The 24,588-nt window shown below is 38.0% G+C and overlaps 1 protein-coding gene across 6 annotated transcripts in view; it reads left to right on the forward strand.

Moving 5' to 3' along the window:
• The window catches only part of FERRY3 (FERRY endosomal RAB5 effector complex subunit 3), a 61,048-nt gene that overhangs the window by 28,107 nt on the left and 8,353 nt on the right, over positions 1-24,588 (forward strand). For 4 of the 6 annotated variants that reach the window (XM_010590813.3, XM_003410631.4, XM_023549037.2 and 1 more), the window contains 2 exons: positions 3,901-3,975; positions 7,524-7,726. In XM_010590813.3, the coding sequence (XP_010589115.1) occupies positions 3,901-3,975; positions 7,524-7,726 (278 nt within the window). Of the gene's footprint in view, positions 1-3,900; positions 3,976-7,523; positions 7,727-11,909; positions 24,311-24,588 lie in introns of those variants that run through there. The other 2 variants (XR_010321933.1, XM_023549036.2) reach the window with 2 other exon arrangements.

Genomic DNA, 24,588 nt, shown 5'->3' on the forward strand with positions numbered 1-24,588 from the left:
CAACCTTGCTTGTTGAAAGTGAAGAGGACTTGAAGCAATTACTGATGAAGGTCAAAGACTATATTCTTCAATATGGATTATACCTCAACATAAAGAAAACAGAAATCCTCACAACTGGACCAATAAGCAACATCATGATAAATGGAGAAAAGAACGAGGTTGTCAGGGATTTCATTTTACTTGTATCCACAATCAATGCCCATGGAAGCAGCAGTCAAGAAATTAAAGGACATATTGCATTGGACAAATCTGCCCCAAAAGACTTCTTTAAAGTATTAAAAAGCGAAGATGTTACCTTGAGGTACACCTGACCCAAGCCATGGTATTTTCAGTCGCCTCATATGCATGCAAAAGCTGGACAGTGAATAAGGAAGACTGAAGAAGAATTGATGCCTTTGAATTATGGTGTTAGTGAAGAATATTAAATATACATACCATGGACTGCCAGAAGAATGAACAACTCTGTCTTGGAAGAAGTATAGCCAGAATGCTACCTAGAAGCAAGGATGGCGAGACTTCATCTTATGTGCTTTGGACATGTTATCAAGAGAGACCAGTCACTGGAGAAGGGCATCATGCTTGGTAAAGTAGAGGGTCAACCAAAAAAAGAAGAAGACCCTCAGTGGATTGGATTGACACGGCAGCTGTAACAATGGGTTCAAGCATAGCAATGATTGTGAGGATGGCACGGGCAGCGTTTTGTTCTCTTGTACATGGTGTTGCTATGAGCAGGAACTGACTCTACGGCACCTAACAACAGCACCAACAAATATGAGGGTAATCTTTCTTTCAAATATTTGTAAGGTATATTTTTCTGTCATGTTATGTCACAGGCATAAAATCACAAATCATGCTCTTGTCTGCTTGAATGCATTCTCAGTAATTTATTATTTCCTATAAAAATTTGACACTGCCCAGGAAATAAAATATGGCAGGTTTCAATATTGGAGCTGGTCTAGCCTTTAAATCTGTTTTACATACTGTGGATGCTTTTTTCTTTCCACCCCCGACAACTGTATTATTTAAAAGACACCATTATAGTAGTTTAGGTACATATGTTTTGTGTTTTGTAGTAAGCAAAGACATATTGTTGTGTCTTTGCTTGATGTCTGTCTTCCAGTTTCCCAATGTAATTTGTAGAATTTTTCCCTTTCTCCCGAAGCTAGGATGTGGCTATCTAGTCTTAACTTGATGATTAGCATTTGCTATAGTTTCCTTATATACTCGGTAGACTTTTGAAAAATGTTTTATTTATTGTTTAAGCATGTCTTAAATAGGTACAGTAGACCCCCCTTAGCCCCTTTCTCACTTTCCGTGGTTTCAGTTACCTGCAGTTTGAAAATGTTAAATGAAGTTTGAAAATGTTAAATGAGTACGTATTAAATGAGTCCCTATTGACAGCCATTTTATCTGTTGCTAATTTTTTGCTATTATAAGTAATGACGTGTGAGTAACCTGCACATGTGTCATCGTGCATGTCGGTGAGCATATCTACAGAAGAGATACCCAGAGAGAAACTCCAGAGTTTAAGGAACACATACATGTATCGTTTTGACAGCATTAGCAGTTGCTCCCTGTAGAGGCTCCACCAGTTTATACTCCCACCAAGGGTAGCCCTGGTGGTGCAGTGCTTAAAGAGATTAACTGCTAACTGAAAGGTCAACAGTTTGAAATCACCAGCGGCCCGTCAGGAGAAAGATGTGGCGGTCTGTTCCGTAGAGATTTACAGCCTCGGAAACCGTATGGGATTGCTTTGAGTCAGGATCAGTTTGATGGCAGTGGGTTTTAAGGATGACGAGCTGTGGTTTTTGGAAACCCTGGTGGCGTAGTGGTTAAGTGCTACAGCAGTTCAAATCCATTAGACGCTCCTCGGAAACCCCAGGGGGCAGTTCTCCTCTGTCCTGCAGGGTCACCGTGAGTCAGATTTGACTCCATGGCAATGGGATTAACTGTGGTTTTGCCGTGGCAATATGTGGTATATGTGACAGGGCCAAGGTGAATATTAGGAAATCAGCACAGAAGCATATCCTAACCAAGAATCTTTTAGAGAATTAACAGCACGCCTGCTTATTCTTCTACCATCTGCTTCCTCCAGCTCATTCAGACTGGCGATAACGTGATCAGAAGCATTTTAATATTTTCTTAGTAGTGACTAAAAGCATACAGATTGAGATCATGACAGGTGTGGGAGAAGGAGGAAGATTCTAAGTATATTCATGACAGCTAGAAAGTGTGCAGTAAATGACAGGAAGTTTTTAAACCACATATGGTTAAGGCAATGCGTGTACATCGTGGTATTTTGTTCTTGTTCAAGCAACTACTTTGTGGTTTAAGTGAGTCAGGGAGACAAGTAAGTTTATAAAAGACAACTTTCTTAAAGGAACCCTCATGCTGTTATAGAAGAGTTTTGTGGAAATATTTTCTTAGTCTTTTCCTTTTCTGTGCACACCCACGTGTTTGTTCTACCCATTTGTATCCTGATACGGAAGTACTTGTTAATTCTAAGACATCCCATTGTTTTTCTTACTGTGTTGTATTGGGCATCTTTATATTTCTACAGTTCATTATAAAAGGTAAAAAAATTATTATTTTTCACAGACATTTTATAAACATTATTTAAAAATAAAAAATAGCCATCCTTTTTGTATTATTGGACAGGTGTTACCATTAAAATGTGGAACGGGGAATGGGCTGTTCTCTCTGTTTACTCAGGAGGGCCTCTGTTTATTCAGACCCCACGTGTGGACAGTTAGAGTCCTTATTTATTGTTCGTTGTTATCTGTGCTATTATCAGACATTTATTCAGTAGCATTTGTGTGGCTCTGTATTAGAAACAGTATTATATTAAATATGGATTCTGGCAACACATAGCTTTCTGTCACCCTGTCTCTTTATATAAGATACGTGCATTTATAAGAGACAGTGTTATAAATCAATTCATCAAAGTAGTCACTGGGTAAAAATATTAAGTTACTTTTATTCAGAACGATTTTGAAACTATGATATTCTCTTGGCATTTGCAGTTTACTCAGTTGAAGTTCTGACTGTTTTCAGGTTATTTTCTGATGTCGAAGGCCATTCCAAAATGAATTCCAAAATAGTTTTGAAGTTAATTGGAATAAATATATAATACTCATACTGCATTTATGAGTTCTGATAAAATTCTTATAAATTTAGATGTATCTTCTCTTAAAAATATGTTTACGTAGGTACAATAATTTGTGCCCAACCATAATAATGTATGATGAACAGAGATGTTTCTTATTTTCCCAACATTGTTCTTCTGAGTTATATCATGCCTTCTAAAAAGGAAAACCATTGAATGTCTGAAAAAGACATTTGAAACGAAGTCTTACCCATCTCTTTGAAATAAATTATATATACTAGCAGATAAGAAATAATGAATTTGGGCTGAATGTGAAGTGATCCCCAGTGCTGTTAACCATTAATTTGTAGTCCTGAACAAGTATATCAACAACAGTGACTCAGATTCTAAAAATAAAGATGATCACACTACAACTATCTAGTGAAGTTGTTTTATGTGTGGTTAAATTAATGTCCTGAGCTTCCTGGATGAAAAATAAGGGTTATTGGCAAGTCTAATGTAGTTAAGACCATAGGATTTTGAATCTGAGTATCTGGGTCACCACTGGCTCCGCCACTTATCTATGCATCTTGATTATGTTGTCTAAGCCTTTGTTTTCTCATTTTCCTCTGTAAAATGAAGATAATATTAGTACCTACCCCACAGGGGTTTTTAAGAATTCAATGAGACCATCCATGTAAAGCACGGAGCAGAATGCCCTTAGGAATTTTTTACTGTTGTGATTGTTTTGGGAGTAGTACTAATGATGTATTTTCATATGTTGCTGTGTTTATGTTGCATTGTCTTATGAATAGATTCTGGAAGCCGAAATGGAGGAAGCAATGATAAAACTAAGAATACCGATCGAAACTATTTAAATATTTTACCTGGTAAGTATTGTTTTATCTTAAATTACTATTTTTGTAATAATCACATACATTGAAATCATAGATCTGAAACATAAACTCTTATGGTGGACATTTAAAATGTCAGTATATCACTTAGAAAAAACATTTTACATATACGGGGTGTGTGTGTGTATATATATATAATATACTTTTACAGATGTTCTCTAATTTAAATCTTTATTCTTATACTGGTACTGACTTTTTTCGTGGTCCATACAAGAACAATTGTTCAAACAGTTGCATTGCCTTTTTTAGTTATTTGCTACTTCAAATTTCCTCTTATATTTTGTTTCTTAGCTTCTTAAAAAATTAGCCAAGAAACAATTTCCATTCTCTTGAAATATAAACAATTGCACATAGAGATATACACAGGTGAACTTGTAGAAAGAACCTGGATCATCTGATACAGAATCTTTCTTATTTCCATTTCCCCACAAATTTTCTTGCTTTCCTTTTTTCTTTTTCCTTTATTATTCTTGGTTATGTTGTTTATCAAATGGAAATTCAGCCTCTCGATCCTCTTCCTGATAGAATTCACTCTGATGACCCTTAGTAGTGTTGGCCTATCAGGGCATAAGAAGGAAGGCCTGTTTGTGTACTTTGTAAGTGTAAAGTATAAAAAGCCTTTTAAACTAATTGGTAACTTGACAGTTTCAGAAATAACCATGATCTTAATATGTTTCTGTCCTCCTGTAGTTTCCTCACATTTCCTTCCCCAGTTCTTCTACATATAGGTCACATTACATTTAATCTAGGCAAATATCATACCCGTGTCTGGTACTCATCTTGGCACTCCCAGCCAGCTAGCTTGTGGTCATCAGCCTCCGAATTTCCTCCCACCTTCAGCTATCCTACCTTAGTGGATAATGTTAGAGCCAGGATTGCCTTACCACAGGCCGTTTCCTCCTCTTTGTGGAACAGGAAACCGTCCTCCTCTCCATCTAAAAATACCTTCATTGAGACAGGATTCGTTGCAGTTCTCTCCATAGATCCAAATTTAAATTATCCGTATTTTGTAGCTTTCTTAAAATGTGCCAATCTTATTATCTATTCTGGAGGTACTGATGTCTGATTTCTTTACTAACTTACCTCTTAATTGCTATATCAGTATTTCCCTTTTTGGCACCTTCGTGAAAAAAGCCATTACCTCGTTATTACTGCTGTATCAGGAGGGTATGTCATAAGTCTGAGTTGGAAAAGGAATACCAAACTCTTCAGTTAGGTATCCTAGAAATACCTGAATTTCCATTTAAAGGATGCCTATATATAAAAAAAAAAAAATTTTTTATACCCCTCAGGAAGTTTATAGGAGATTAAGAAAGACCCAAATCACCAATTCTTTTAAATTTTTGTTTAACTCTTTTTAAACTCTTAAGAAAAATAGTTTTATTTATGAGTTTACTTTGTCATTATTTAAGTATTTACAGTTCATATCACCTGGTTCTCACAACAACCTTATGAGGAAGGCAGATAGGTATTATTTTTCCCATTTTATATATGAAGTAAAAGAGGGTCAATCAGTAAATTGAATTGTGTTGCCCAAGACCACTCAGCTAATAAGTGCTAGAGACCAGATCTTCTTTAACACCCAATCTAGTCCCTTTTCTACTATATCATATTATTTTAATTACTACTGCCAGCTCCTTGTCCCCTATTTTACTAGTGGGTAAAATGAGGCCAAGAGTTGGGTCATTTAAGGTCAAGCAAATCAGTGCCAATTTGAGGATTAGCAGCACCTGACTCTGTTCGCTAAGTCAACTTGCCTTGCTGCTGGACCACTGCCATATTTAACATTACAGCTTCCATCATCTGAGTTATCGATAGGAGCCTAGGAGGTAATCCACTTCACTGGGCTCAGAAGGATATTGGCTCATGTAGTCCCCCAGGGTTCTGATAAGCAGTTTGTGTCTTTTAGGGACTTCCTGGGAAATTATAACTATTTTGTTCCTCACAATTCTCTCATTACTTTTTCTTCATGTAGTTTGTGTGTGTGTGTATACATGCCTGTGTCTCTCTGTCACTGTCATTTGTTTTTCTTCTTATCTAATTCCTTTATCTTGCTAAAGTTAAAAAAAAAAAAGAACCTTTGCCTAGGCCTGTCAATGGTATCCATAGGAGCAGCTTATGTACACTAGTGACTAAGAAAGTTAAGCATTGAAAGTAAAACTGATGACATTTTTCTTGGCTAGTGGAAGTATGTAAAAAATTCTAGTGATTGTAGGGAGCATGGATTTTAAAGGTTTAAGGAGCACCGGTCCAGCATTCAGTCTAAACCATCCATCATTCATTCAACAAACATTTATGGAGTGCTTTCTCTGAGCCAGGTACTGTTCTGTGTGCAGAGATAGAGCATCAAACAAGACAAATAAAAAAAATCTCTATAATCATGCAGCTTAAATTATGATCTCTTTAAAATAAGAATAACCTACATAAACAAACAAAGTATTTCAGTGCTTAGAAAAAAAGCAGGATAATATGTAAGAATGGGGAGGGTTGTCCTATATTGGATAGGGTAGTTCAGGAAGATATCTCTGAGGACGTGACATTTGAGCTGAGACGTGATTGATGAAAATAAATCAGCCTTGTGAGAATCTTGGAGAAAAACCTTTCAAGCAACAGCCTGAATTGGGAATAAACTGTGCATGTTTGAAGAAATGAACAAAAGCCTGTGTGGTTAGAACACAAGGAGAGAGAGTAAAACAAGAGGACGTTGGAGAGATAGGCAAGGGTGGTCCAGATCATATAGGCTTGCAGGCCACAATAAAGAGTTTGGGCTTTATTCTAAATACAGTGTGGACCTGTTAGAAGATTTTAGTAGTGAAGTGATATAATCTGGTTTACATTTATGTCATTTTGGCTGCTAGGAGGAAATGGTTTGTAGGTGGGCAAGAATGGGAGGAGAGAGGTCAGTTAAGAGGCTACTGCAAAAACCTCAGTGAGAGATGATGCTGGCATGAACTGGAGTGATAGCCATTAAAATAGAACACACAGATTTGGGATATTTGTTGGAGATAGAACTGTAGATACTTGGTGGTGGCTTGGATTAGTGGTTGGGGAATAGGCAATAAGAAAAAGAAAGGAATTAAGGACAAATTCTCTTCTGTTTCTGTCCTGAACAACTAACTGGATGGAGATTGGGCCCATAAATTGAGAGGGCAAGAACAGATTTAGGGAATGAGGAAGACACCTAACGGGGTAATAAGTTTTTGCATATTAAGTTTGAGTTACACAGGACGTTTTAAGTTTCTACTGAGTACTCATTGGATTTACTTACTTCTTAGTGATCGCTTCATACCGACTTATGAACTTAATACAAAAATGGCTATTTTCTGTTATTTTTGTCTCTTTCCTTCCAAGAATTAAAGAGCGGTAACCATAGTAGCTTCCTGAGCCCCAGATAGGCTCCTAATACACTTCTTCTAGTTCTACTATATTAGCTTATCTCTTTTTAGCTTTACAGTTATTTATCAAGCCCAGTGATGAATATGATTTATGCGTTTGAAAATCATGATTGTATCTGTTGTTCACAGGAGAATTCTACATTACACGGCATTCTAACCTCTCAGAAATCCACGTTGCTTTCCATCTGTGTGTGGACGACAATGTGAAATCAGGAAACATCACTGCCCGTGATCCTGCCATTATGGGACTCCGAAATATACTGAAGGTTTGCTGTACGCATGACATCACCACGATAAGCATTCCTCTCTTGCTGGTGCATGATATGTCAGAGGTAAGCAGATCGAAAAATACCAGGATTTTATGAATATGTTAGGAGTCCCTGGGTGGCATGAAAAGTTCAGTGCTTGACTACCAGCTGAAAAGTTGGTGATTTGAACCCACTCAGAGGCACCTCAGAAGACAACCCTGGCAATCTGCTTCTGAAATGTCGCAGCCTTGAAAACCACATGGAGCCATTCTGATCTGTGCACATGGGGTCACCATGAGTTGGAATCTGCTAGGCAGCAACTAGCAACAGTAGCAACATGAATATTTTAACTTTCAATATTGTATTGTAATAATAACAATCCCCTTTACGTTTTAAAAACACTCTATTTTTCACAAGGACCTTTGCATCTTCTGTATAGTTAATAAAACGGAGTGTTTTGTAATGTAATACAACGTATAACACAAAACAGTAAATAATCTTTAATCACAAATGTTCAGAGAATTATAGCCTTGGCCTACAGCAGGTAAACTAGAAAAGCAAGATAATCTTTAGCTTTCTATAAGGCATGTGTCTGACTTCCTCTTTCTCCTCTTCTTCTTTCTCCTTCTCTCTTTCTTCCTCTCCTCCATTTTTGTTTTAAGTAGCACTAGATTTACCTCCACATTTATAGTTGACTTAGAAAAAAAAAAAACCATTGTCGTCAAGTCAATTCCAACTCATAGTGACCCTATAGGACAGAATAGAACTGCCTCATAGGGTTTCCAGGAGCGGCTGGTGGGTTCAAACTGCTGACCTTTTGGCTAGCAGCCATAGCTCTTAACCACTGCACGACCAGGGCTCCTATAGTTGGCTTAGGCTAACATTAAAACTACTTTGCGTTCTCTGAGAGTGCATGAAGAAGTAACGGGAAGAGATGCTAGAGGACAGGAAGAAGCCAACCCCAGTTTAAAATTTTATAAGGACGCGCTTTGGATCATAGAGTATTAGCTCCTACAGTTAAAAGTGTGGCATAGCCATTCATTCATTTCATTATGTGTTCTATTTTGCTTGACACTTTTAATTTGAAAAAACCTCCAAGGGTATCTGATTTTCCTCCTGCTTTCCTCCCCAACCCACTTAAAAAGCATTTAGGGGGGATAAGCTATGTAAATAATACAGAAACTAAAATTGAGCTTCAAATAGTCTGGAGGAGCAAAGGAACCCCTCCCCCCCGCCACAAAAAAAAGGAAATGGGTACAGGCTGGTCCGGCCAGGGAAGCAAGTGGTGATGAAGAGCCCATATCAGCAACTATGCGCATGCTTGTCTTGAGGTGGCATAAAAAATATTTTTAAAATTGCCGACTGTTAGGTGCACATTGTAAATGTTAGGAAAGAAGTTTGATAATTGTTTATTAAAAGTGATTTAGCAAAATAAAAGATTTGTGTAAATGCTGTACTATCAAGTGCAGTCTAAAAGATTTTATTTTACTTTTTACAGTAATTATACAACAGGCTTCATTTTAAATGCAATACCCTATCCCGTTGCCGTCGAGTCGATTCCGACTCATAGCAACCCTATAGGACAGGGTAGAACTGCCCCATACGGTTTCCGAGGAGCGCCTGGTGGATTCGAACTGCTGACCTTTTGGTTAGCAGCCGTAGCTCTTAACCACTATGCTACCAGGGTTTCCAACAATACCCTATATAAACCCCAAAATTAATTTATTGTATCCAAGGCAAGGTGATTTTAAATGATTTCCCACTTAACATTCCATTTATATTTACACCAGAAACATTACCGTTTTGATGAAGATAATTCTGGCACTGTTCTATGAAAGCTGCATCAAACTTTCTGATTTTTCATTCCATTCACTTCTGTAGCCTCAGTCATACCTAATATGGTATCAGAAAGGTTTGACAAACTTCATAGTGTTTTTTGTTTTCCACTGTAGCTTTATAAAGTCTTAGTTCCATCAGGAATTTTTAGCCATTGTTAAGTTATCATCACTAACTAGTCCATCTATAAAAGGGTCTTTGGGGAGTAACAAAGAAAATTTATGATGAATTCCTGCCGCAAGGAAACATCCAAATATTCCTGCAGCTGGACTCCTGGTTAACCAGTTTATAAAAATGGTTATATGTAGGTGGGAAACAACCTCAAAAACAGTGTTTACAAAAGTCACCAAGTTCAGATTTACTTCCAGACATCTGATACTACTAGCATTCCCTCTCCCACAATGTTACAAAAGTTACATGTTTTAAATTGGGACAGCCAGCTGCAGAACATTAAGTTTGTTTCCGAAGTGTCCAATTTAATTCACAAAAGTATATTGAGCCATGGTCCTCCCATTTGTTGTGCTTAAACAGCCATTCAGGTCAAGGAGTTTATTCTACAATCTCAGACAACGGCATAAGGGATATAGAGGTAGTATTTGTTTTAGCTTTCATGCAAGGATCTCAGAGCATTTTCAGGTGTTGTTTCCTCCTCTAACAAGCCTGAGTGCTAGATAACTCGTGCAAGGTAACAGTGATAATATCTGAAACAGTCCATGTGCTATGGTAGAAAAAAGAGCTGTAGAAATTATGGTTAAAAGAAAGAAAAATGAAGAGGAAAAATTAATCTATCACTAAGAAGAAAGACACACTGGTATTACCAGTTTTATCTCTATCGATCCTTGTGATCTGTAGATACTGTCATAACTAGAGTCAAACTAGCCTTTAGATGTGGAATCAACCTGCAAGTCAAGAATCCTAAGTTCCTGATCCTCTTATTTTTACCATTCATTAACTTGTTGAATAATTAGGGCTTGGGGGTTTCAGTTGTAATTGTTGTTGAGGAACAGTTGTTGGTTATTTGTTTTTAACTTTTTGCTGGAGTATAATACACATATAGAAAAGTACACATATCATAAGTATACAGCTCAATTTTCAGGAATTGAATACTCATGTAAGAAACACCCAGATCATGATCCGGGACATTGCAGGCACCCCAGAAGCCACCCTCATGCCTATTCCAGTCACTTAAACCATATCCTCACTGCAGGAATAACCACTGTTTTCGCTTCGAAAAGTACAGATTAGTTAGCTTTGTTTTTGTAGTTTATATAAGAAGAATCGTAGTACACACTCTTCTGTCTGACTTCTTTTACTGGATATTATGTTTGTAAAATGTATTCATATTACTGTATGTGACTGTAGACTGTTCATTCTCATTGTTGTCTATGATTCCACTGTGTGACTAGACCACAATTATCTAGCCATTCTACTATTTATGGATATTTGGGTCTTCCCAGGTTTTGATTACTGTGTCTAGTGTTGCAGTGAACATTCTAGTATGTGTCTTTTGGCATTTCTGTTGGGTACATACTTAGAGGTTGAATTGTTGGTTCTTCATATATGTATACATTTAGCTTTGGTAGATAGAGCCAAATAATTTTCCAAACTGGTTGTACCTACGTAATGTTTTTGAAAGTGAAAAATAGGAAACAAAGCCAGACTATTTCTCATTTTATAGTAATGATTATGAAACTGATCAATACAAGTGTTTCAGGTACCTCAGAGGCACATACTTGAGAAGTAAAGCATAGTCTTGGAATCTCCTCCAAGGGTACATGAGCTCAGAAAGTAAGTTTTCTGTCTAACTTTCAAGTTGTACATACAGTAAAGACCTACAGTTGTATACCAAATAAATCTTAGTCACCTCTGCAGGTCATTCTTACCCTAATTAGAAGATTCAAACTGGGTAGTTAAAGTATGGTTTTTAACTTTAGACCCACTGCTGTCGAGTCAATTCCAACTCATAGCGACCCTATAGGACAGAGTAGAACTGCACCATAGAGTTTCCAAGGAGCACCTGGTGGATTTGAACTGCCAGCCTCTTGGTTAGCAGCTGTAGCACTTAACCACTACGCAACCAGGGCTTCCTTTAACCTAATATAGAAGGTATTACCTGCAATTATAGTCAGAACTGATATTTTAACTTCAATTTCATAGGCTTAGAATTTATTGTGTGCAGTGCCCACTTAGAATCTAAAATGTAACAGTAGAACCCAATTTTCTGCCTCATTTCCAAAGTTTAAAGTGTTTCACATGACCCGTTCATGTTTTTCAATGAGTTTTTTTACAGTGTAGTCTCACAGGTGTGTCACTAGGTTTTGTCATTTTGCCATTACTTAGAATTCATAAGCAAGAACTTTCTGTACTGTTATCTGACTCACTATGTTGTATCTCCATTTGCTGTATAATATATGCTAATATTTATTCCCAGAAATGAACTCCTTGTGGAAGTGCAAGCCACATCCATGATGACATCCAACAAGTTATATCTTCTCGTGACCTTGTTGACTTCTAAAGCTTATGGTTTACTTTTTCTAACTGCTCAAAGCCAGTCTTTCTATGTGCTGGCTTTAGTTAGAGACAAAAAAGGCAGGGTGAAAAAAACCTACTGGCAAACATCTATCTTATGCTTGATGGAGTCTCTAGGTGAGTGTGTGGAAGATGTGAAAACAACATGGATGTGCGTGTATGTACCCATGTGCAGCTGCCTAGATCTCCTTTCAGATTCATATGCTGCCAGGCAGCATTAAGTTTAAGTAATCAGAATCTGAGGGTTTATATCATCCGAAAATTAATGTATCTATCACTTCAAAGATATCCTGGGATCCTACCATAAATTGGTATGTCGGAGTGTTCTCTATATAGCATTGATGAAACTTGCCATCAATTCACATCATTCTAAACAATATATGAAATTTTTAATTTGACTCAGATGATTTCTCTGGACCACCCTATTAGTCACACATATTTAAAACATAGGAATGCACGTTATCTTAAAAACTGATAAATTTTAGAGTAATATTTTAAGATGGTGCAAATGCTCAGTTATATTTTAGTATTTATCCCTACATATGATTCTTCAATAAAATTTTTAAATTAAGTCAAAGATAACTAGGCCTAAAGAAAATTAGAACCAGAAGAAACAACCAAGCATAGAGACAGATATACAGACTTGAGAGACTGGAATTATGAGACACAGACCATGTAATAGGCTATCACTATGTTTAAAGAGCTTAAAGACGAGCTTAAAATGTCTTCAAGTAAAAAAGAAAGATGCTATGAAAAGTAACCTAGCAAATAACAAAACATTGCTGAGATAAATTTTAGAAGACCTAAATAAATGGAGAGAGATACTGTTTTCATGAATTAAAAGACTCAGTGTTATTAAGATACCAGTTTCAAATTTAACAACCTGTACATTTAAATCCCAATCAAAATGCATACAACGTTATTTTGTAGGTATTTACAAGATAATTCTACAATGTGTATGGAAATTCACAGGACCTAGCAGCCAAAACAGAAGCCCTGGCGGCACAGTGGTTAAGTGCTTGGCTGCTAACCAGAAGGTCGGCAGTTCGAATCCACCACCTGCTCTGCTGGGTAAAGATGTGGCAGTATGCTTCCTTAAAGATTTACAGCCTTGGAAACCCTATGGGGCAGTTCTGTTCTGTCCTACGGGGTCACTGTGAGTTGGAATTGACTCAACAGCAGTAGGTTTTGTTTGGGTTTAGCAGCCAAAACAATTCTGAAAAAGACAAAGTTGAGAAACTTATACCACCTCAATTCGAGACTTACCATAAAGCTACAGTAATCAATGCAGTGTGGTACTGGCAAAAGAACAGACTATGGATCAAAGGGACAGAATAGAAAATCCTGAAATAGACCCATACATGTATGGTTATTTGATTTTCGGCAGATGCTAAGGCAGTTCCATGGAAGAAACGGTTGTCTTTTCAACCAGTTGTGTTGGAAGAATTGGATATTCATTTAAAATAAACTTGACCTTTACGTCACATCATATGCAAAAATTAAGTTAAAATGGATCATAGACCTAAACATAGGAGCTAATGCTGTAAAGCTTCTAGAGGAAAAAATAGAAGAAAATCTTGGTGACATTAAGCTACACACACATTTGTTAGGACACAAAAAACATAAACCGTAAAAGAAAACCTGAGAAATTGTACTTCATCAAGATTCAAAACCTTTGTTCATCAAAAGATAGTGTTAAGACAACAGGCACATAGACCAGTGGAACAGAATTGAGAACCCAGACATAAATCCATTCACATATGAGCAGCTCATATTTGACAAAGACCCAGTGTCAGTTAATTGGGGAAAAGATAGTCTTTTTAACAAATGGTGCTGGCATAACTGGATATCCACTTGCAAAAAAATGAAACAGGACCCATACCTCACACCATGCACAAAAACTAACTCCAAGTGGATCAGAGACCTAAACATGAAGACTAAAACGATAAAGATCATGGAAGAAAAAATAGGGACAACATTAGGAGCCCTAATACAAAGCATAAACAGAATACAAAACATTACCAAAAATGACGAAGAGAAACCAGATAACTGGGAGCTCCTAAAAATCAAACACCTATGCTCATCTAAAGACTTCACCAAAAGAGTAAAAAGAACACCTACAGACTGGGAAAGAATTTTCAGCTATGACATCTCCGACCAGCACTTGATCTCTAAAGTCTATATGATTCTGTTAAAACTCAACCACAGAAAGACAAACAACCCAATCAAGAAGTGGGCAAAGGATATGAACACGCACTTCACTAAAGAAGATATTCAGGCAGCTAACAGATACATGAGAAAATGCTCTCGATCATTAGCCATTAGAGAAATGCAAATTAACACTACGATGAGATTCCATCTCACTCCAACAAGTCTGGCATTAATCCAAAAAACACAATAAATGTTGGAGAGGCTGCGGAGAGATTGGAACTCTTATACACTGCTGGTGGGAATGTAAAATGGTACAACCACTTTGGAAATCTATCTGGCGTTTTCTTAAAAAGTTAGAAATAGAACTACCATACAACCCAGAAATCCCACTCCTCGGGATATACCCTAGAGAAATAAGAGCCTTTACATGAACAGATATATGCACACCCATGTTTATTGCAGCTTTGTTTACAATAGCAAAAAGCTGGAAGCAGCCAAGGTGTCCATCAACGGATAAATGGTTAAATAAATTGTGGGATATTCACACAATGGAATACTACGCATCGATAAAGAACAGTGATAAATCTGTGAAACATTTCATGACATGGAGGAACCTGGAAGGCATTATGCTGAGCGAAATTAGTCAGAGGCAAAAGGACAAATATTGTATAAGACCATTATTATAAGATCTTGAGAAATAGTATAAACTGAGAAGAACACATACTTTTGTGGTTATGAGCGGGGGAGGGAGGGAAGGTGGGAGAGGGTTATTTACAGATTAGTTAGTAGATAAGAACTACTTTAGGTAAAGGGAAGGACAATACTCAATACATGGAAGGTCAGCTCAACTGGACTGGACCAAACGCAAAGAAGTTTCTGGGATAAACTGAATGCTTCAAAGGTCAGTGGAGCAAGGGCGGGGGTTTGGGGACTATGGCTTAAGGGGACTTCTAAGTCAATTGGCAAAATAATTCTATTATGAAAACGTTCTGCATCCCACTTTGAAATGTGGCGTCTGGGGTCTTAAATGCTAACAAGTGGCCATCTAAGATGCATCAGTTGGTCTCAACCTACCTAGATCAAAGGAGAATGAAGAACACCAAGGTCACACGATAACTATGAGCCCAAGAGACAGAAAGAGCCACAGGCACCAGAGACTTACATCATCCTGAGACCAGAAGAACTGGATGGTGTCCGGTCACAACCGATGACTGCCCTGACAGGGAACACAACAGAGAACCCCTGAGGGAGCAGGAGAACAGTGGGATGCAGACCCCAAATTCTCATAAAAAGACCATACTTAATGGTCTGACTGAGACTAGAAGAATCCCGGCGGTCATGGTCCCCAAACCTTCTCTTGGCCCAGGACAGGAACCATTCCTGAAGACAACTCATCAGACATGGAAGGGACTGGAGAATGGGTTGGAGAGAGATGCTGATGAAGAGTGAGCTACTTGTATTGGGTGGACACTTGAGACTGTGTTGGCATCTCCTGTCTGGAGGGAAGATAGGAGGGTAGAGAGGGTTAGAAACTGGCAAAATCGTCATAAAAGGAGAGACTGGAAGGAGGGAGCAGGCTGACTCATTGGGGGAGAGTAAGTGGGACTATGGAGTAAGGTGTATATAAGCTTATATGTGACAGACTTGATTTGTAAACTTTCACTTAAAGCACAATAAAAATTATTAAAAAAAAAAGTGTTAAGAAAATGAAAATACAAGAGGCGGGGCCAAAACGGCAGAGTAGTCAGATGCTTTCGGTGGTCCCTCTTACAGCAAAGACCCAAAAAAAAACAAGCGAGTCTAATCTATGACAGTCTAGGAGCCCTGAACATCAAAGGCAAAGTTGAGGAATAGGACTGAGCAGCAGGGGGAGGGAGAGATGGTTCAGAAGCAGTGAGGAGTTGCCAGGGCTGACCTAGTGGGAACAAGCACCATATAGGCCAGGATCAGCTGGCACCAGCAGTGAAGCAAGCAGTGGCATTTGGGATGTGTATTTCACATCAGGAGACACCAAGCAGCGGAGAGTCTACTCATGCCTCCAGAATCTATGGAAAGCAGCACTCAGTTGGCAAAAGATAAGCACTTGTGTCTAACCTACTGTGCAGATCAAAAAACATCCCTTTGGGAAAGACCTCTCTCCCACTTACCTGCCCCCTTCTTGCTCTACACTGGTTCCAAGCCAGCTTCAGAGATTGCCTCGTCCCCTGGGCTGGATGTAGGACCTGTCACATACCCTGAGCCATTCTCCTGGCCTTGCAGAGCAAACAGATTAACAAACCGGAAAAATAATCTGCCGGCTCCCCTAAGCCAGAACTCAGAGGAGAAACAGCTCCTTTGCCTAGGCACAGGCATAAGGGGTCCACAGACTTTGAATGCCTGTCACCCCTGCATAGACCTGTATGGGCCCATTTTAACAGCATAGGGCCTCACTAGCACAGTACAGCGGTATATACCTGAAGTCTAACTTCAACTGTTTCAGCTATACGGTGGAGAGGTAGGTTCATGACAATTGACACTGCTCTGCCTATTAAGTAGGGTCCTCACCTATCCACATCCGGGGCCTGAGGACTGGGGGCTCCAACCATGGCACCTAACTACCTGCGACAGGGGTCCAAGAATAAGCAGTGCCTCCCAGTCCTTAGAGCCAACAGCTTGGGTGCCTATAGTCCAGCTGCAGAACCCACCCACCTGCGCACTCTAGGGAACAGGGGCACGCTTTCATCACAGACACTCAGGGGCAGTTGTTAGCCCCCTGTCTTGCTCAGTGCGTGACCCCCTACTGCAGCCAGATACCCGTGCCTACACTGATCGTGCCTGCTTGTCTAGGACTGTAGGTGAGAGCCTGAACCACATACTTGGTGACTGACTACCTGGACACCTGAGCTGAATCCATACAAGAAAAGTAAATGGACTCCTGGGCTTATATACCTAGTAACACCTCTAACCACCTGGTGACAGGATGATAGAGCTTCGAAGCTTATTAGTTAAACTAGCTCATTTGAGGAGCCTATTTGGGCATATCAAAACAAAAAATAAGAAACTAGGACACAATAAGAAAACAAATAAATACAATAACTTATTGATGGCTCAGAGACAACAGTCAATATCAAATCACATACAGAGACAGACCATGATGGCTTTAGCAAGCTCCCAAAACAATCAAGAAATCTTCCAGATGAATTACCAGAGGTAGAATACAGATTAATATACAGAAATCTTCAAGAGATCAGGAAGGATATCAGACAAAATGCAAAACAAAGCCAAGCAGCACACACACAAAGCAATAGAGAAACTTAAGAAGATCAGAAAAGAGCATAATGACAAATTTAATAGGCTGCAAGAATCCATAGACAGACAGCAAACAGACACCCAGAAGATTAACAAGAAAATTTCAGAATTAGACAATTCAATAGAAAGTCATAGGAACAGAACTGAGGAACTGGAAGTCAGAATTAGTAAGATTGAAGATAAACCACTTGATGCCAACATATTTGAGGAAAAATCAGATAAAAGAATTTTTAAAAATGAAGAAACCCCAAGAATTATGTGGGACTCTATCAAGAGGAATGATCTATGAGTGAATGGAGTACCAGAATGGGGGGGGGGGGCAGGGAGGGGAGGAATAACAGAAAATACAGAGAGAATTATTGAAGATTGTTGGCAGAAAACTTCCCTGATATCATGAAAAATGAGAAGATATCTATCCTAGATGCTCATAAAAGTCTGCACAAGGTAGTTTCCAAAAGAAAGTCACCAAGACGTATTATAATCAAACTTGCCAAAACCAGAGATAAAGACAGAATTTTAAGAGTGGCTAGGGATAAACAAAAAGTCACTTAACAAAGGACAGTCAATAAGAAGACTAAGCTAAGATTACTCAGCAGAAACCATGCAGACAAGAAGGCAATAGGATGACATATATAAAGCCTTGAAGGAAAAAAATTGCCAGCCAAGAATTGTATATCCAGCAAAACTCTCTCTCAAATATGATGGCAAAATTAGGACATTTCCAGATAAATAGAAGTTTAGGGAATTTCCAAAACAAAGCCATTATTACAAGAAATACTAAAGGGAGTCCTCTGGTTAGAAGATCAGTCACATCAGATAACAACCCAAGACTAGAACACAGGACAGAGCAACCGGATATCAACCCAGATAGGGAACTCACAAAAATAGATCAAAGCTAAAATGCTCAAAACAGGAAAACAGAGACATCATTATATGACAATATTAAAACAAACAAACAAAAAAAAAGACTGAAAAAATGTAGTCATAGATCTATCATATGGAGAGAAAGTCAAGGCAATATAAAGAAATAAAAGATTGCATTAAACTTAGAACAATAGCAGTAAATATTAAGGGAACCACAAAGGAAACTAACAGTTCTATACATCAAAATAAGAAAAAATACAGACTCAGCTAATACAAAATCTACAGCAATAAAAAAGAGGAAAAGAAAATACATAAAGAAAAACGACAGTGCAGAAAATTAAGTGGAACAAAGAAACTGTCAACGCAAGAAAAAAGACATCAAAATGACAGCACTAAAATCATACCTATCCATAATTATGCTGAATGTAAATGCACCAATAAAGAGACAGAGAGTGGATTAAAAAAAAACACAATCCATCTATATGCTGCCTGCAAGACACACAGCTTAGACTTAAAGACACAAACTAAAACTCAAAGGATGAAAAAATATATATCAAGCAAACAACAATCAAAAAAGAGCAGGAGTGGCAGTATTAATGTCTGACAAAATAGACTTTAAAGTAAAATTCTTCACAAAGGAAAGGAAAGGACACTATATGATGATTAAAGGATCCATACACCAGGAAGACATAACCATAATAAAAATTTATGCACCCGAACAACTGGGCTCCAAAATACATAAAACAAACTCTAATAGCCTTGGAAAGAGAGATACACATCTCTACAATAATAGCAGGAGACTTCACCACTTTCAGTCAAGGGGAGAAAGAAGCTCAATGAAGACACAGACCATCTAAATGCCACAATCAACCATCTTGACCTCATAGACATACACAGAACACTCTACCCAACAGCAGCCAAGTATACTTTCTTTTCCAATGCACATGCAACATTCTCCAGAATAGACCACATATTAGGTCATAAAGCAAGCCTTAACAGAATCCAAAACATTGAAATATTAACTAAGTATCTTTTCTGACCATAAAGCCATAAAAGTAGAAATCAATAACAGAAAAAGCAAGGGAAAAAAATCAGACACATGGAAACTGAAAACACCTTCCTCAAAAACTACTGTGTTATAGAAGAAATTAAGGGCAGAATAAATAAATTCATAGAATCAAATAAGAATGAAAACACATCCTATCAGAACCTTTGGGACACAGCAAATGCAGTGTACAGAGGTCAATTTATAGCAATAAATGGGCACATCCAAAAAGAAAAAAGGGCCAAAATCAAAGCATTAACCCTACAACTCAAACAAATAGAGCAGCAAAAGAAGCCCTCAGGCACCAGAAGATAGCAGATAATAAAAACAAGAGCAGAATTAAATGAAATATAGAGACTAGAAAAACAATCGAAAGAGTTAACCAGACCAAAAGTTGGTTCTTTGAAAAGATTAACAAAATTGATAAACCCTTGGCCAAATTGACAAACCAAAAACAGGAGAGGAAGCAAATAACCCAAATAAGAAATAATATGGGCGATATCACAACAGACCCAACTGAAATTAAAAGAACCATATCAGATTACTATGAAAATTGTACTCTAACTAATTTGAAAACCTAGAGGAAATAGACAAATTTCTAGAAACATACTACCCACCTAAACTAACACAAACAGAGGTAGAACAACTAAACAAACCTATAACAAAAGAAGAGATTGAAAAGGTAATAAAAAAAAAAAAAAACAATAAAAAAAAAACCCAACAAAAAAAAAAGGCCCTGGCCCTGGTGGCTTCACTAGAGAATTCTACCAAACTGTCAGAGAAGAGTTAGCACTACTACTACCAAAGGTATTTCAGAGCATAGAAAAGGATGGAATACTTCCAAACTCATTCTATGAAGCCAGCATAACCCTGATACAAAGACACCACAAAAAAAGGAAAATTACAGGTCATTATCCCTCATGAACATAGATGCAAAATCCTCAACAAAATTCTAGCCAATAGAATTCAACCACATATCAAATAAATAATTTCCATCACCAAGTGGGATTCATACCAGATATCCAGGGATGGTTCAACATCAGGAAGACAATGTAATCCATCACATAAATAAAACAAAAGACAAGAACCACATGATCTTATCAGTTGATGCAGAAAAGGCATTTGACAAAGGCCAACACCCATTCATAATAAAAACTCTGAGCAAAATAGGAATAGAAAGGAAATTCCTCAATATAATAAAGGAAATTTATACAAAGCCAACAGCCAACATCGTCCTAAATGGAGAGATTCTGAAAACATTCCGCTTGAGAATGGGAACCAGACAAGGATGCCCTTTATTACCACTCTTATTCAACATTGTGCTGGAGGTCCTAGCCAGAGTGATTAGGCTAGGAAAAGAAATAAAGGGCATCCAAATTGATAAGGAAGAAGTAAAAGTATCTCTATTTGCAGATGATATGATCTTATACAAGAAAACCCTAAAGAATCCACAAAACTACCGGAACTAATAGAAGAGTTCAGCAGATTATCAGGATACAAGATAAACATGCAAAAATCAGTTGGATTTCTCTACACCAACAGAGAATGTCGAAGAGAAAATCACCAAATCAATACCATTTGCAATAGCCCCCAAGAAGATAAAATACTTAGGAATAAATCTCACCAGAAACCTGAAAGACCTATACAAAGAAAATTACGAGACACTACTCCAAGAAACCAAAAGAGACCTACATTAAGTGGAAAAACATACCTCGTTCACAGATAAGAAGACTCAACATTGTGAAAATGTCTATTCTACTCAAAGCGATCTATACATAAAATGCAATCCCCATCCAAATTCCAATGGCATTTTTTAATGAGATGGAGAAACAAATCACCAACTTCATATGGAAAGGAAAGAAGCCCTGGTAAGTAAAGCATTACTGAAGAAGAACAAAGTAGGAGGCCTCACACTACCTGATTTTAGAACCTATTATACCATGGTGGCGTAGTGGTTAAGTGCTACCACTGCTAACCAAAGGGTCGGCAGTTCAAATCCGCCAGGCGCTTCTTGGAAACTCTATGGGGCAGTTCTACTCTGTCCTATAGGGTCGCTATAAGTCGGCATCAACTCGATGGCACTGGGTTTGGTTTGTTTGTGTTTTTTATACAGCCATGGTAGTCAAAACAGCCTGGTACTGGTACAACAACAGATACACAGACCAATGGGACAGAATTGAGGTTCCAGATGTAAATTCATCCACCTGTGAACAGCTGATATTTGACAAAGGCCCAATAGTCCATTAAATGGGGAAAAGACAGTCTCTAAGAAATGGTGCGGGCATAACTGGATATCCATCTGCAAAAAAAACGAAACAAGACCCATACCTCCCACCATGCACAAAAACTAACTCAAAATGGATCAAAGACCTAAATATAAAATCTAAGATGATAAAGATCATGGAAGAAAAAATAGGGACAATGCTAGGAGCCTTAATACATGGCATAAACAGAATATAAAACATAACTAACAATGGACAAACACCAGAAGAGAAACTAGATAACTGGGAGCTGCTAAAAGTGAAACACTTATGCTCATCCAAAGATTTCACCAAAAGAGTAAAAAGATTACCTACAGACTGGGAAAAAATTTTTGGCTACGACATGTCTAGTCAGCATCTAATCCCTAAAATCCACAAGATACTGCAAAACCTCAACAACAAAAAGACAACTCAGTTATAGAATGGGCAAAGAATATGAAGAGGCACTTCACCAAAGACATTCAGGTGGCTAACAGATACATGAGGAAATGCTTATGATCATTAGCCATTAGAGAAATGCAAATCAAAACTACAACGAGATACCATCTCACCCCAACAAGGCTAGCATTAATCCAAAAAACCCAAAATAATAAATGCTGGAGAGGTTGTGGAGAGACTGGAACAGTTATACACTACCGGTGGAAATGTAAAATGGTATGGCCACTTTGGAAATCGCTTTGATGTTTCCTTAAAAAGCTAGAAATAGAACTACCGTATGATCCAGCAATCCCACTTCTTGGAATATATCCTAGAGAAATAAGAGCCCTCACACAAATAGATATGTGCACACCCGTGTTCATTGCAGCACCGTTTACAATGGCAAAAAGGTGGAAGCAACCTAGGTGCCCATAACAGATGAATGGATAAATAAATGTTATATTCACACAATGGAATACTATGCAGCAATAAAGAACAATGATGAATACATGAAACATCTCATAACGTGGATGAATCTGGAAGGCATTATGCTGAGTGAAATTAGTCAGTTGCAAAAGGACAAATATTGTATGAGATCACTATTATAAGTACTCAAGAAAAGGTTTAAACACAGAAGAAAATATTCTTTGATGGTTACGAGGGTGGGGTCGGAGGGAGACGGGTATTCACTAACTAGATGATAGACAATAATTATTTTAGCTGAAGAGAAGGACAACACACAATACAGGGGAATTAGCACAACTGGACTGAACCAAAACCTAAGTCGTTTTCCTGAATATAACCAAACACTTTAAGGGATAGAGTAGCAGGGGCAGAGATCTGGGGACCATGGTTTCAAGGGACATCTAGATCAATTGGCGTAACAATGTGTATTAAGAAAACATTTTGCATCCCACTTTGGTGAGTGGCATCTGGGTTCTTAAAAGCTAGCAAGCGCCCATCCAAGATGTATCAGTTGGTCCCAACTCATCTGGAGCAAAGGAGAATGAAGAACACTAAAGACACAAGGAAAATATGAGCCCAAGAGACAGAAAGGGCCACATAAGCCAGAGACTCCATCAGCCTGAGACCAGAAGAACTAGATGGTGCCCGGCTACAACTAAAGACTTCCCTGACAGGGAACACAACAGAGAGTCCCTCATGGAGCAGGAGAAAGGATGGGTGCAGAACTCAAATTCTAGTAAAAAGACCAGACTTAATGATCTGATTGAGACTGGAAGGACCCTAGAGGACATGGCCCCGGACTTTCTGTTATCCCAAAACTAAAAGCATTCCCAAAGCCAACTCTTCAGACAAAGATTAGACTGGACTATAAGATGTAAAATGATTCTGGTGAGGTGTATGCTTCTTAGCTCAAGCAGACACATAAGACTAAGTGGGCAGCTCCTATCCAGAGGCGAGATAAGAAGGCAGAGGGGGACAAAAGCTGGTTGAATGGACACGGGAAATACAGGGTAGAAAGGAGTGTGTTGTCACACTAGAGGGAGAGCAGCTAGGGCCACATAACAATATATTAAGTTTTTGTGTGAGAAATTGAATTGAATTGTAAACTTAAAGCACAATTAGGAAAAAAGGAAAATTTTAAAAAATAAAAATACAAGCTGTGGACTGGGGAAAAATACTTACAAAACGTGCTAGAATATATAAAGAACTATACCACTCAATATCAAAAAGACAAAAAGCACATTGAACATATACTTCACAAAATGTGATATCTGAATGGTAAATTAGCACTTGAAAAGATTTTCAACATTATAGTCTTCAGGGAAATGCAAATTAAGACTATAATGAGACTACTGCTGCATACCCATTTGAATGGCTAAAATTTAAAAGTCTGACAATACTGTTGAGTGTTGCTGAGGATATGGGGCAATTGGAACTTTCATACATTGCTGGTTTGGCAGTTTCTTATAAAATTAAACATATATATAACCCAGGAAACCCACTCCTAGATATTTACTCAAGAGAAATGAAAACATAATGACCAAGACATATACTCAAATGCTCATCAACTGTTGCATGGATAAATAAATCAGGTGTATCTATACAGTGGAATATTACTCTGCAATAAAAAGGAAATCCTACTGATACATCTAACAGCATGGATGTATTTTTTTTTAAGTCTTTATAAGAAGGGAAAGAAGCCACGCATGAAAGATTGATTGTATGATTCCATTTAAATGAAGTTATTAAAAACATAAAACTTCAGAGGCGGAAAGTAGATCACTCAAAAAAAAAAAAAAAAAACCTGTTCCCGTCAAGTCAATTCCGACTCATCGCGACCCTATAGGACAGAGTAGAACTGCCCCATAGAGTTTCCAAGGAGCGCCTGGTGAATTCGAACTGTTGACCTTTTGGTTAGCAGTCATAGCTCTTAACCACTACACTACCAGGGTTTCCAGAAAGTAAATCAGGAGTTGCCAAATTCAGGAGAGGAGATTAACTGCAAAGGCACACAAGGAAACCTTTTGCAGTGATAGAAATACTCTGTATCTTAATTGTGGTGGTAGTTATATAACTTGATTAAAAAAAAA

This window comes from Loxodonta africana, chromosome 4 (assembly GCF_030014295.1).
Source record: "Loxodonta africana isolate mLoxAfr1 chromosome 4, mLoxAfr1.hap2, whole genome shotgun sequence".
In the NCBI taxonomy this organism is placed as follows: domain Eukaryota; kingdom Metazoa; phylum Chordata; class Mammalia; order Proboscidea; family Elephantidae; genus Loxodonta; species Loxodonta africana.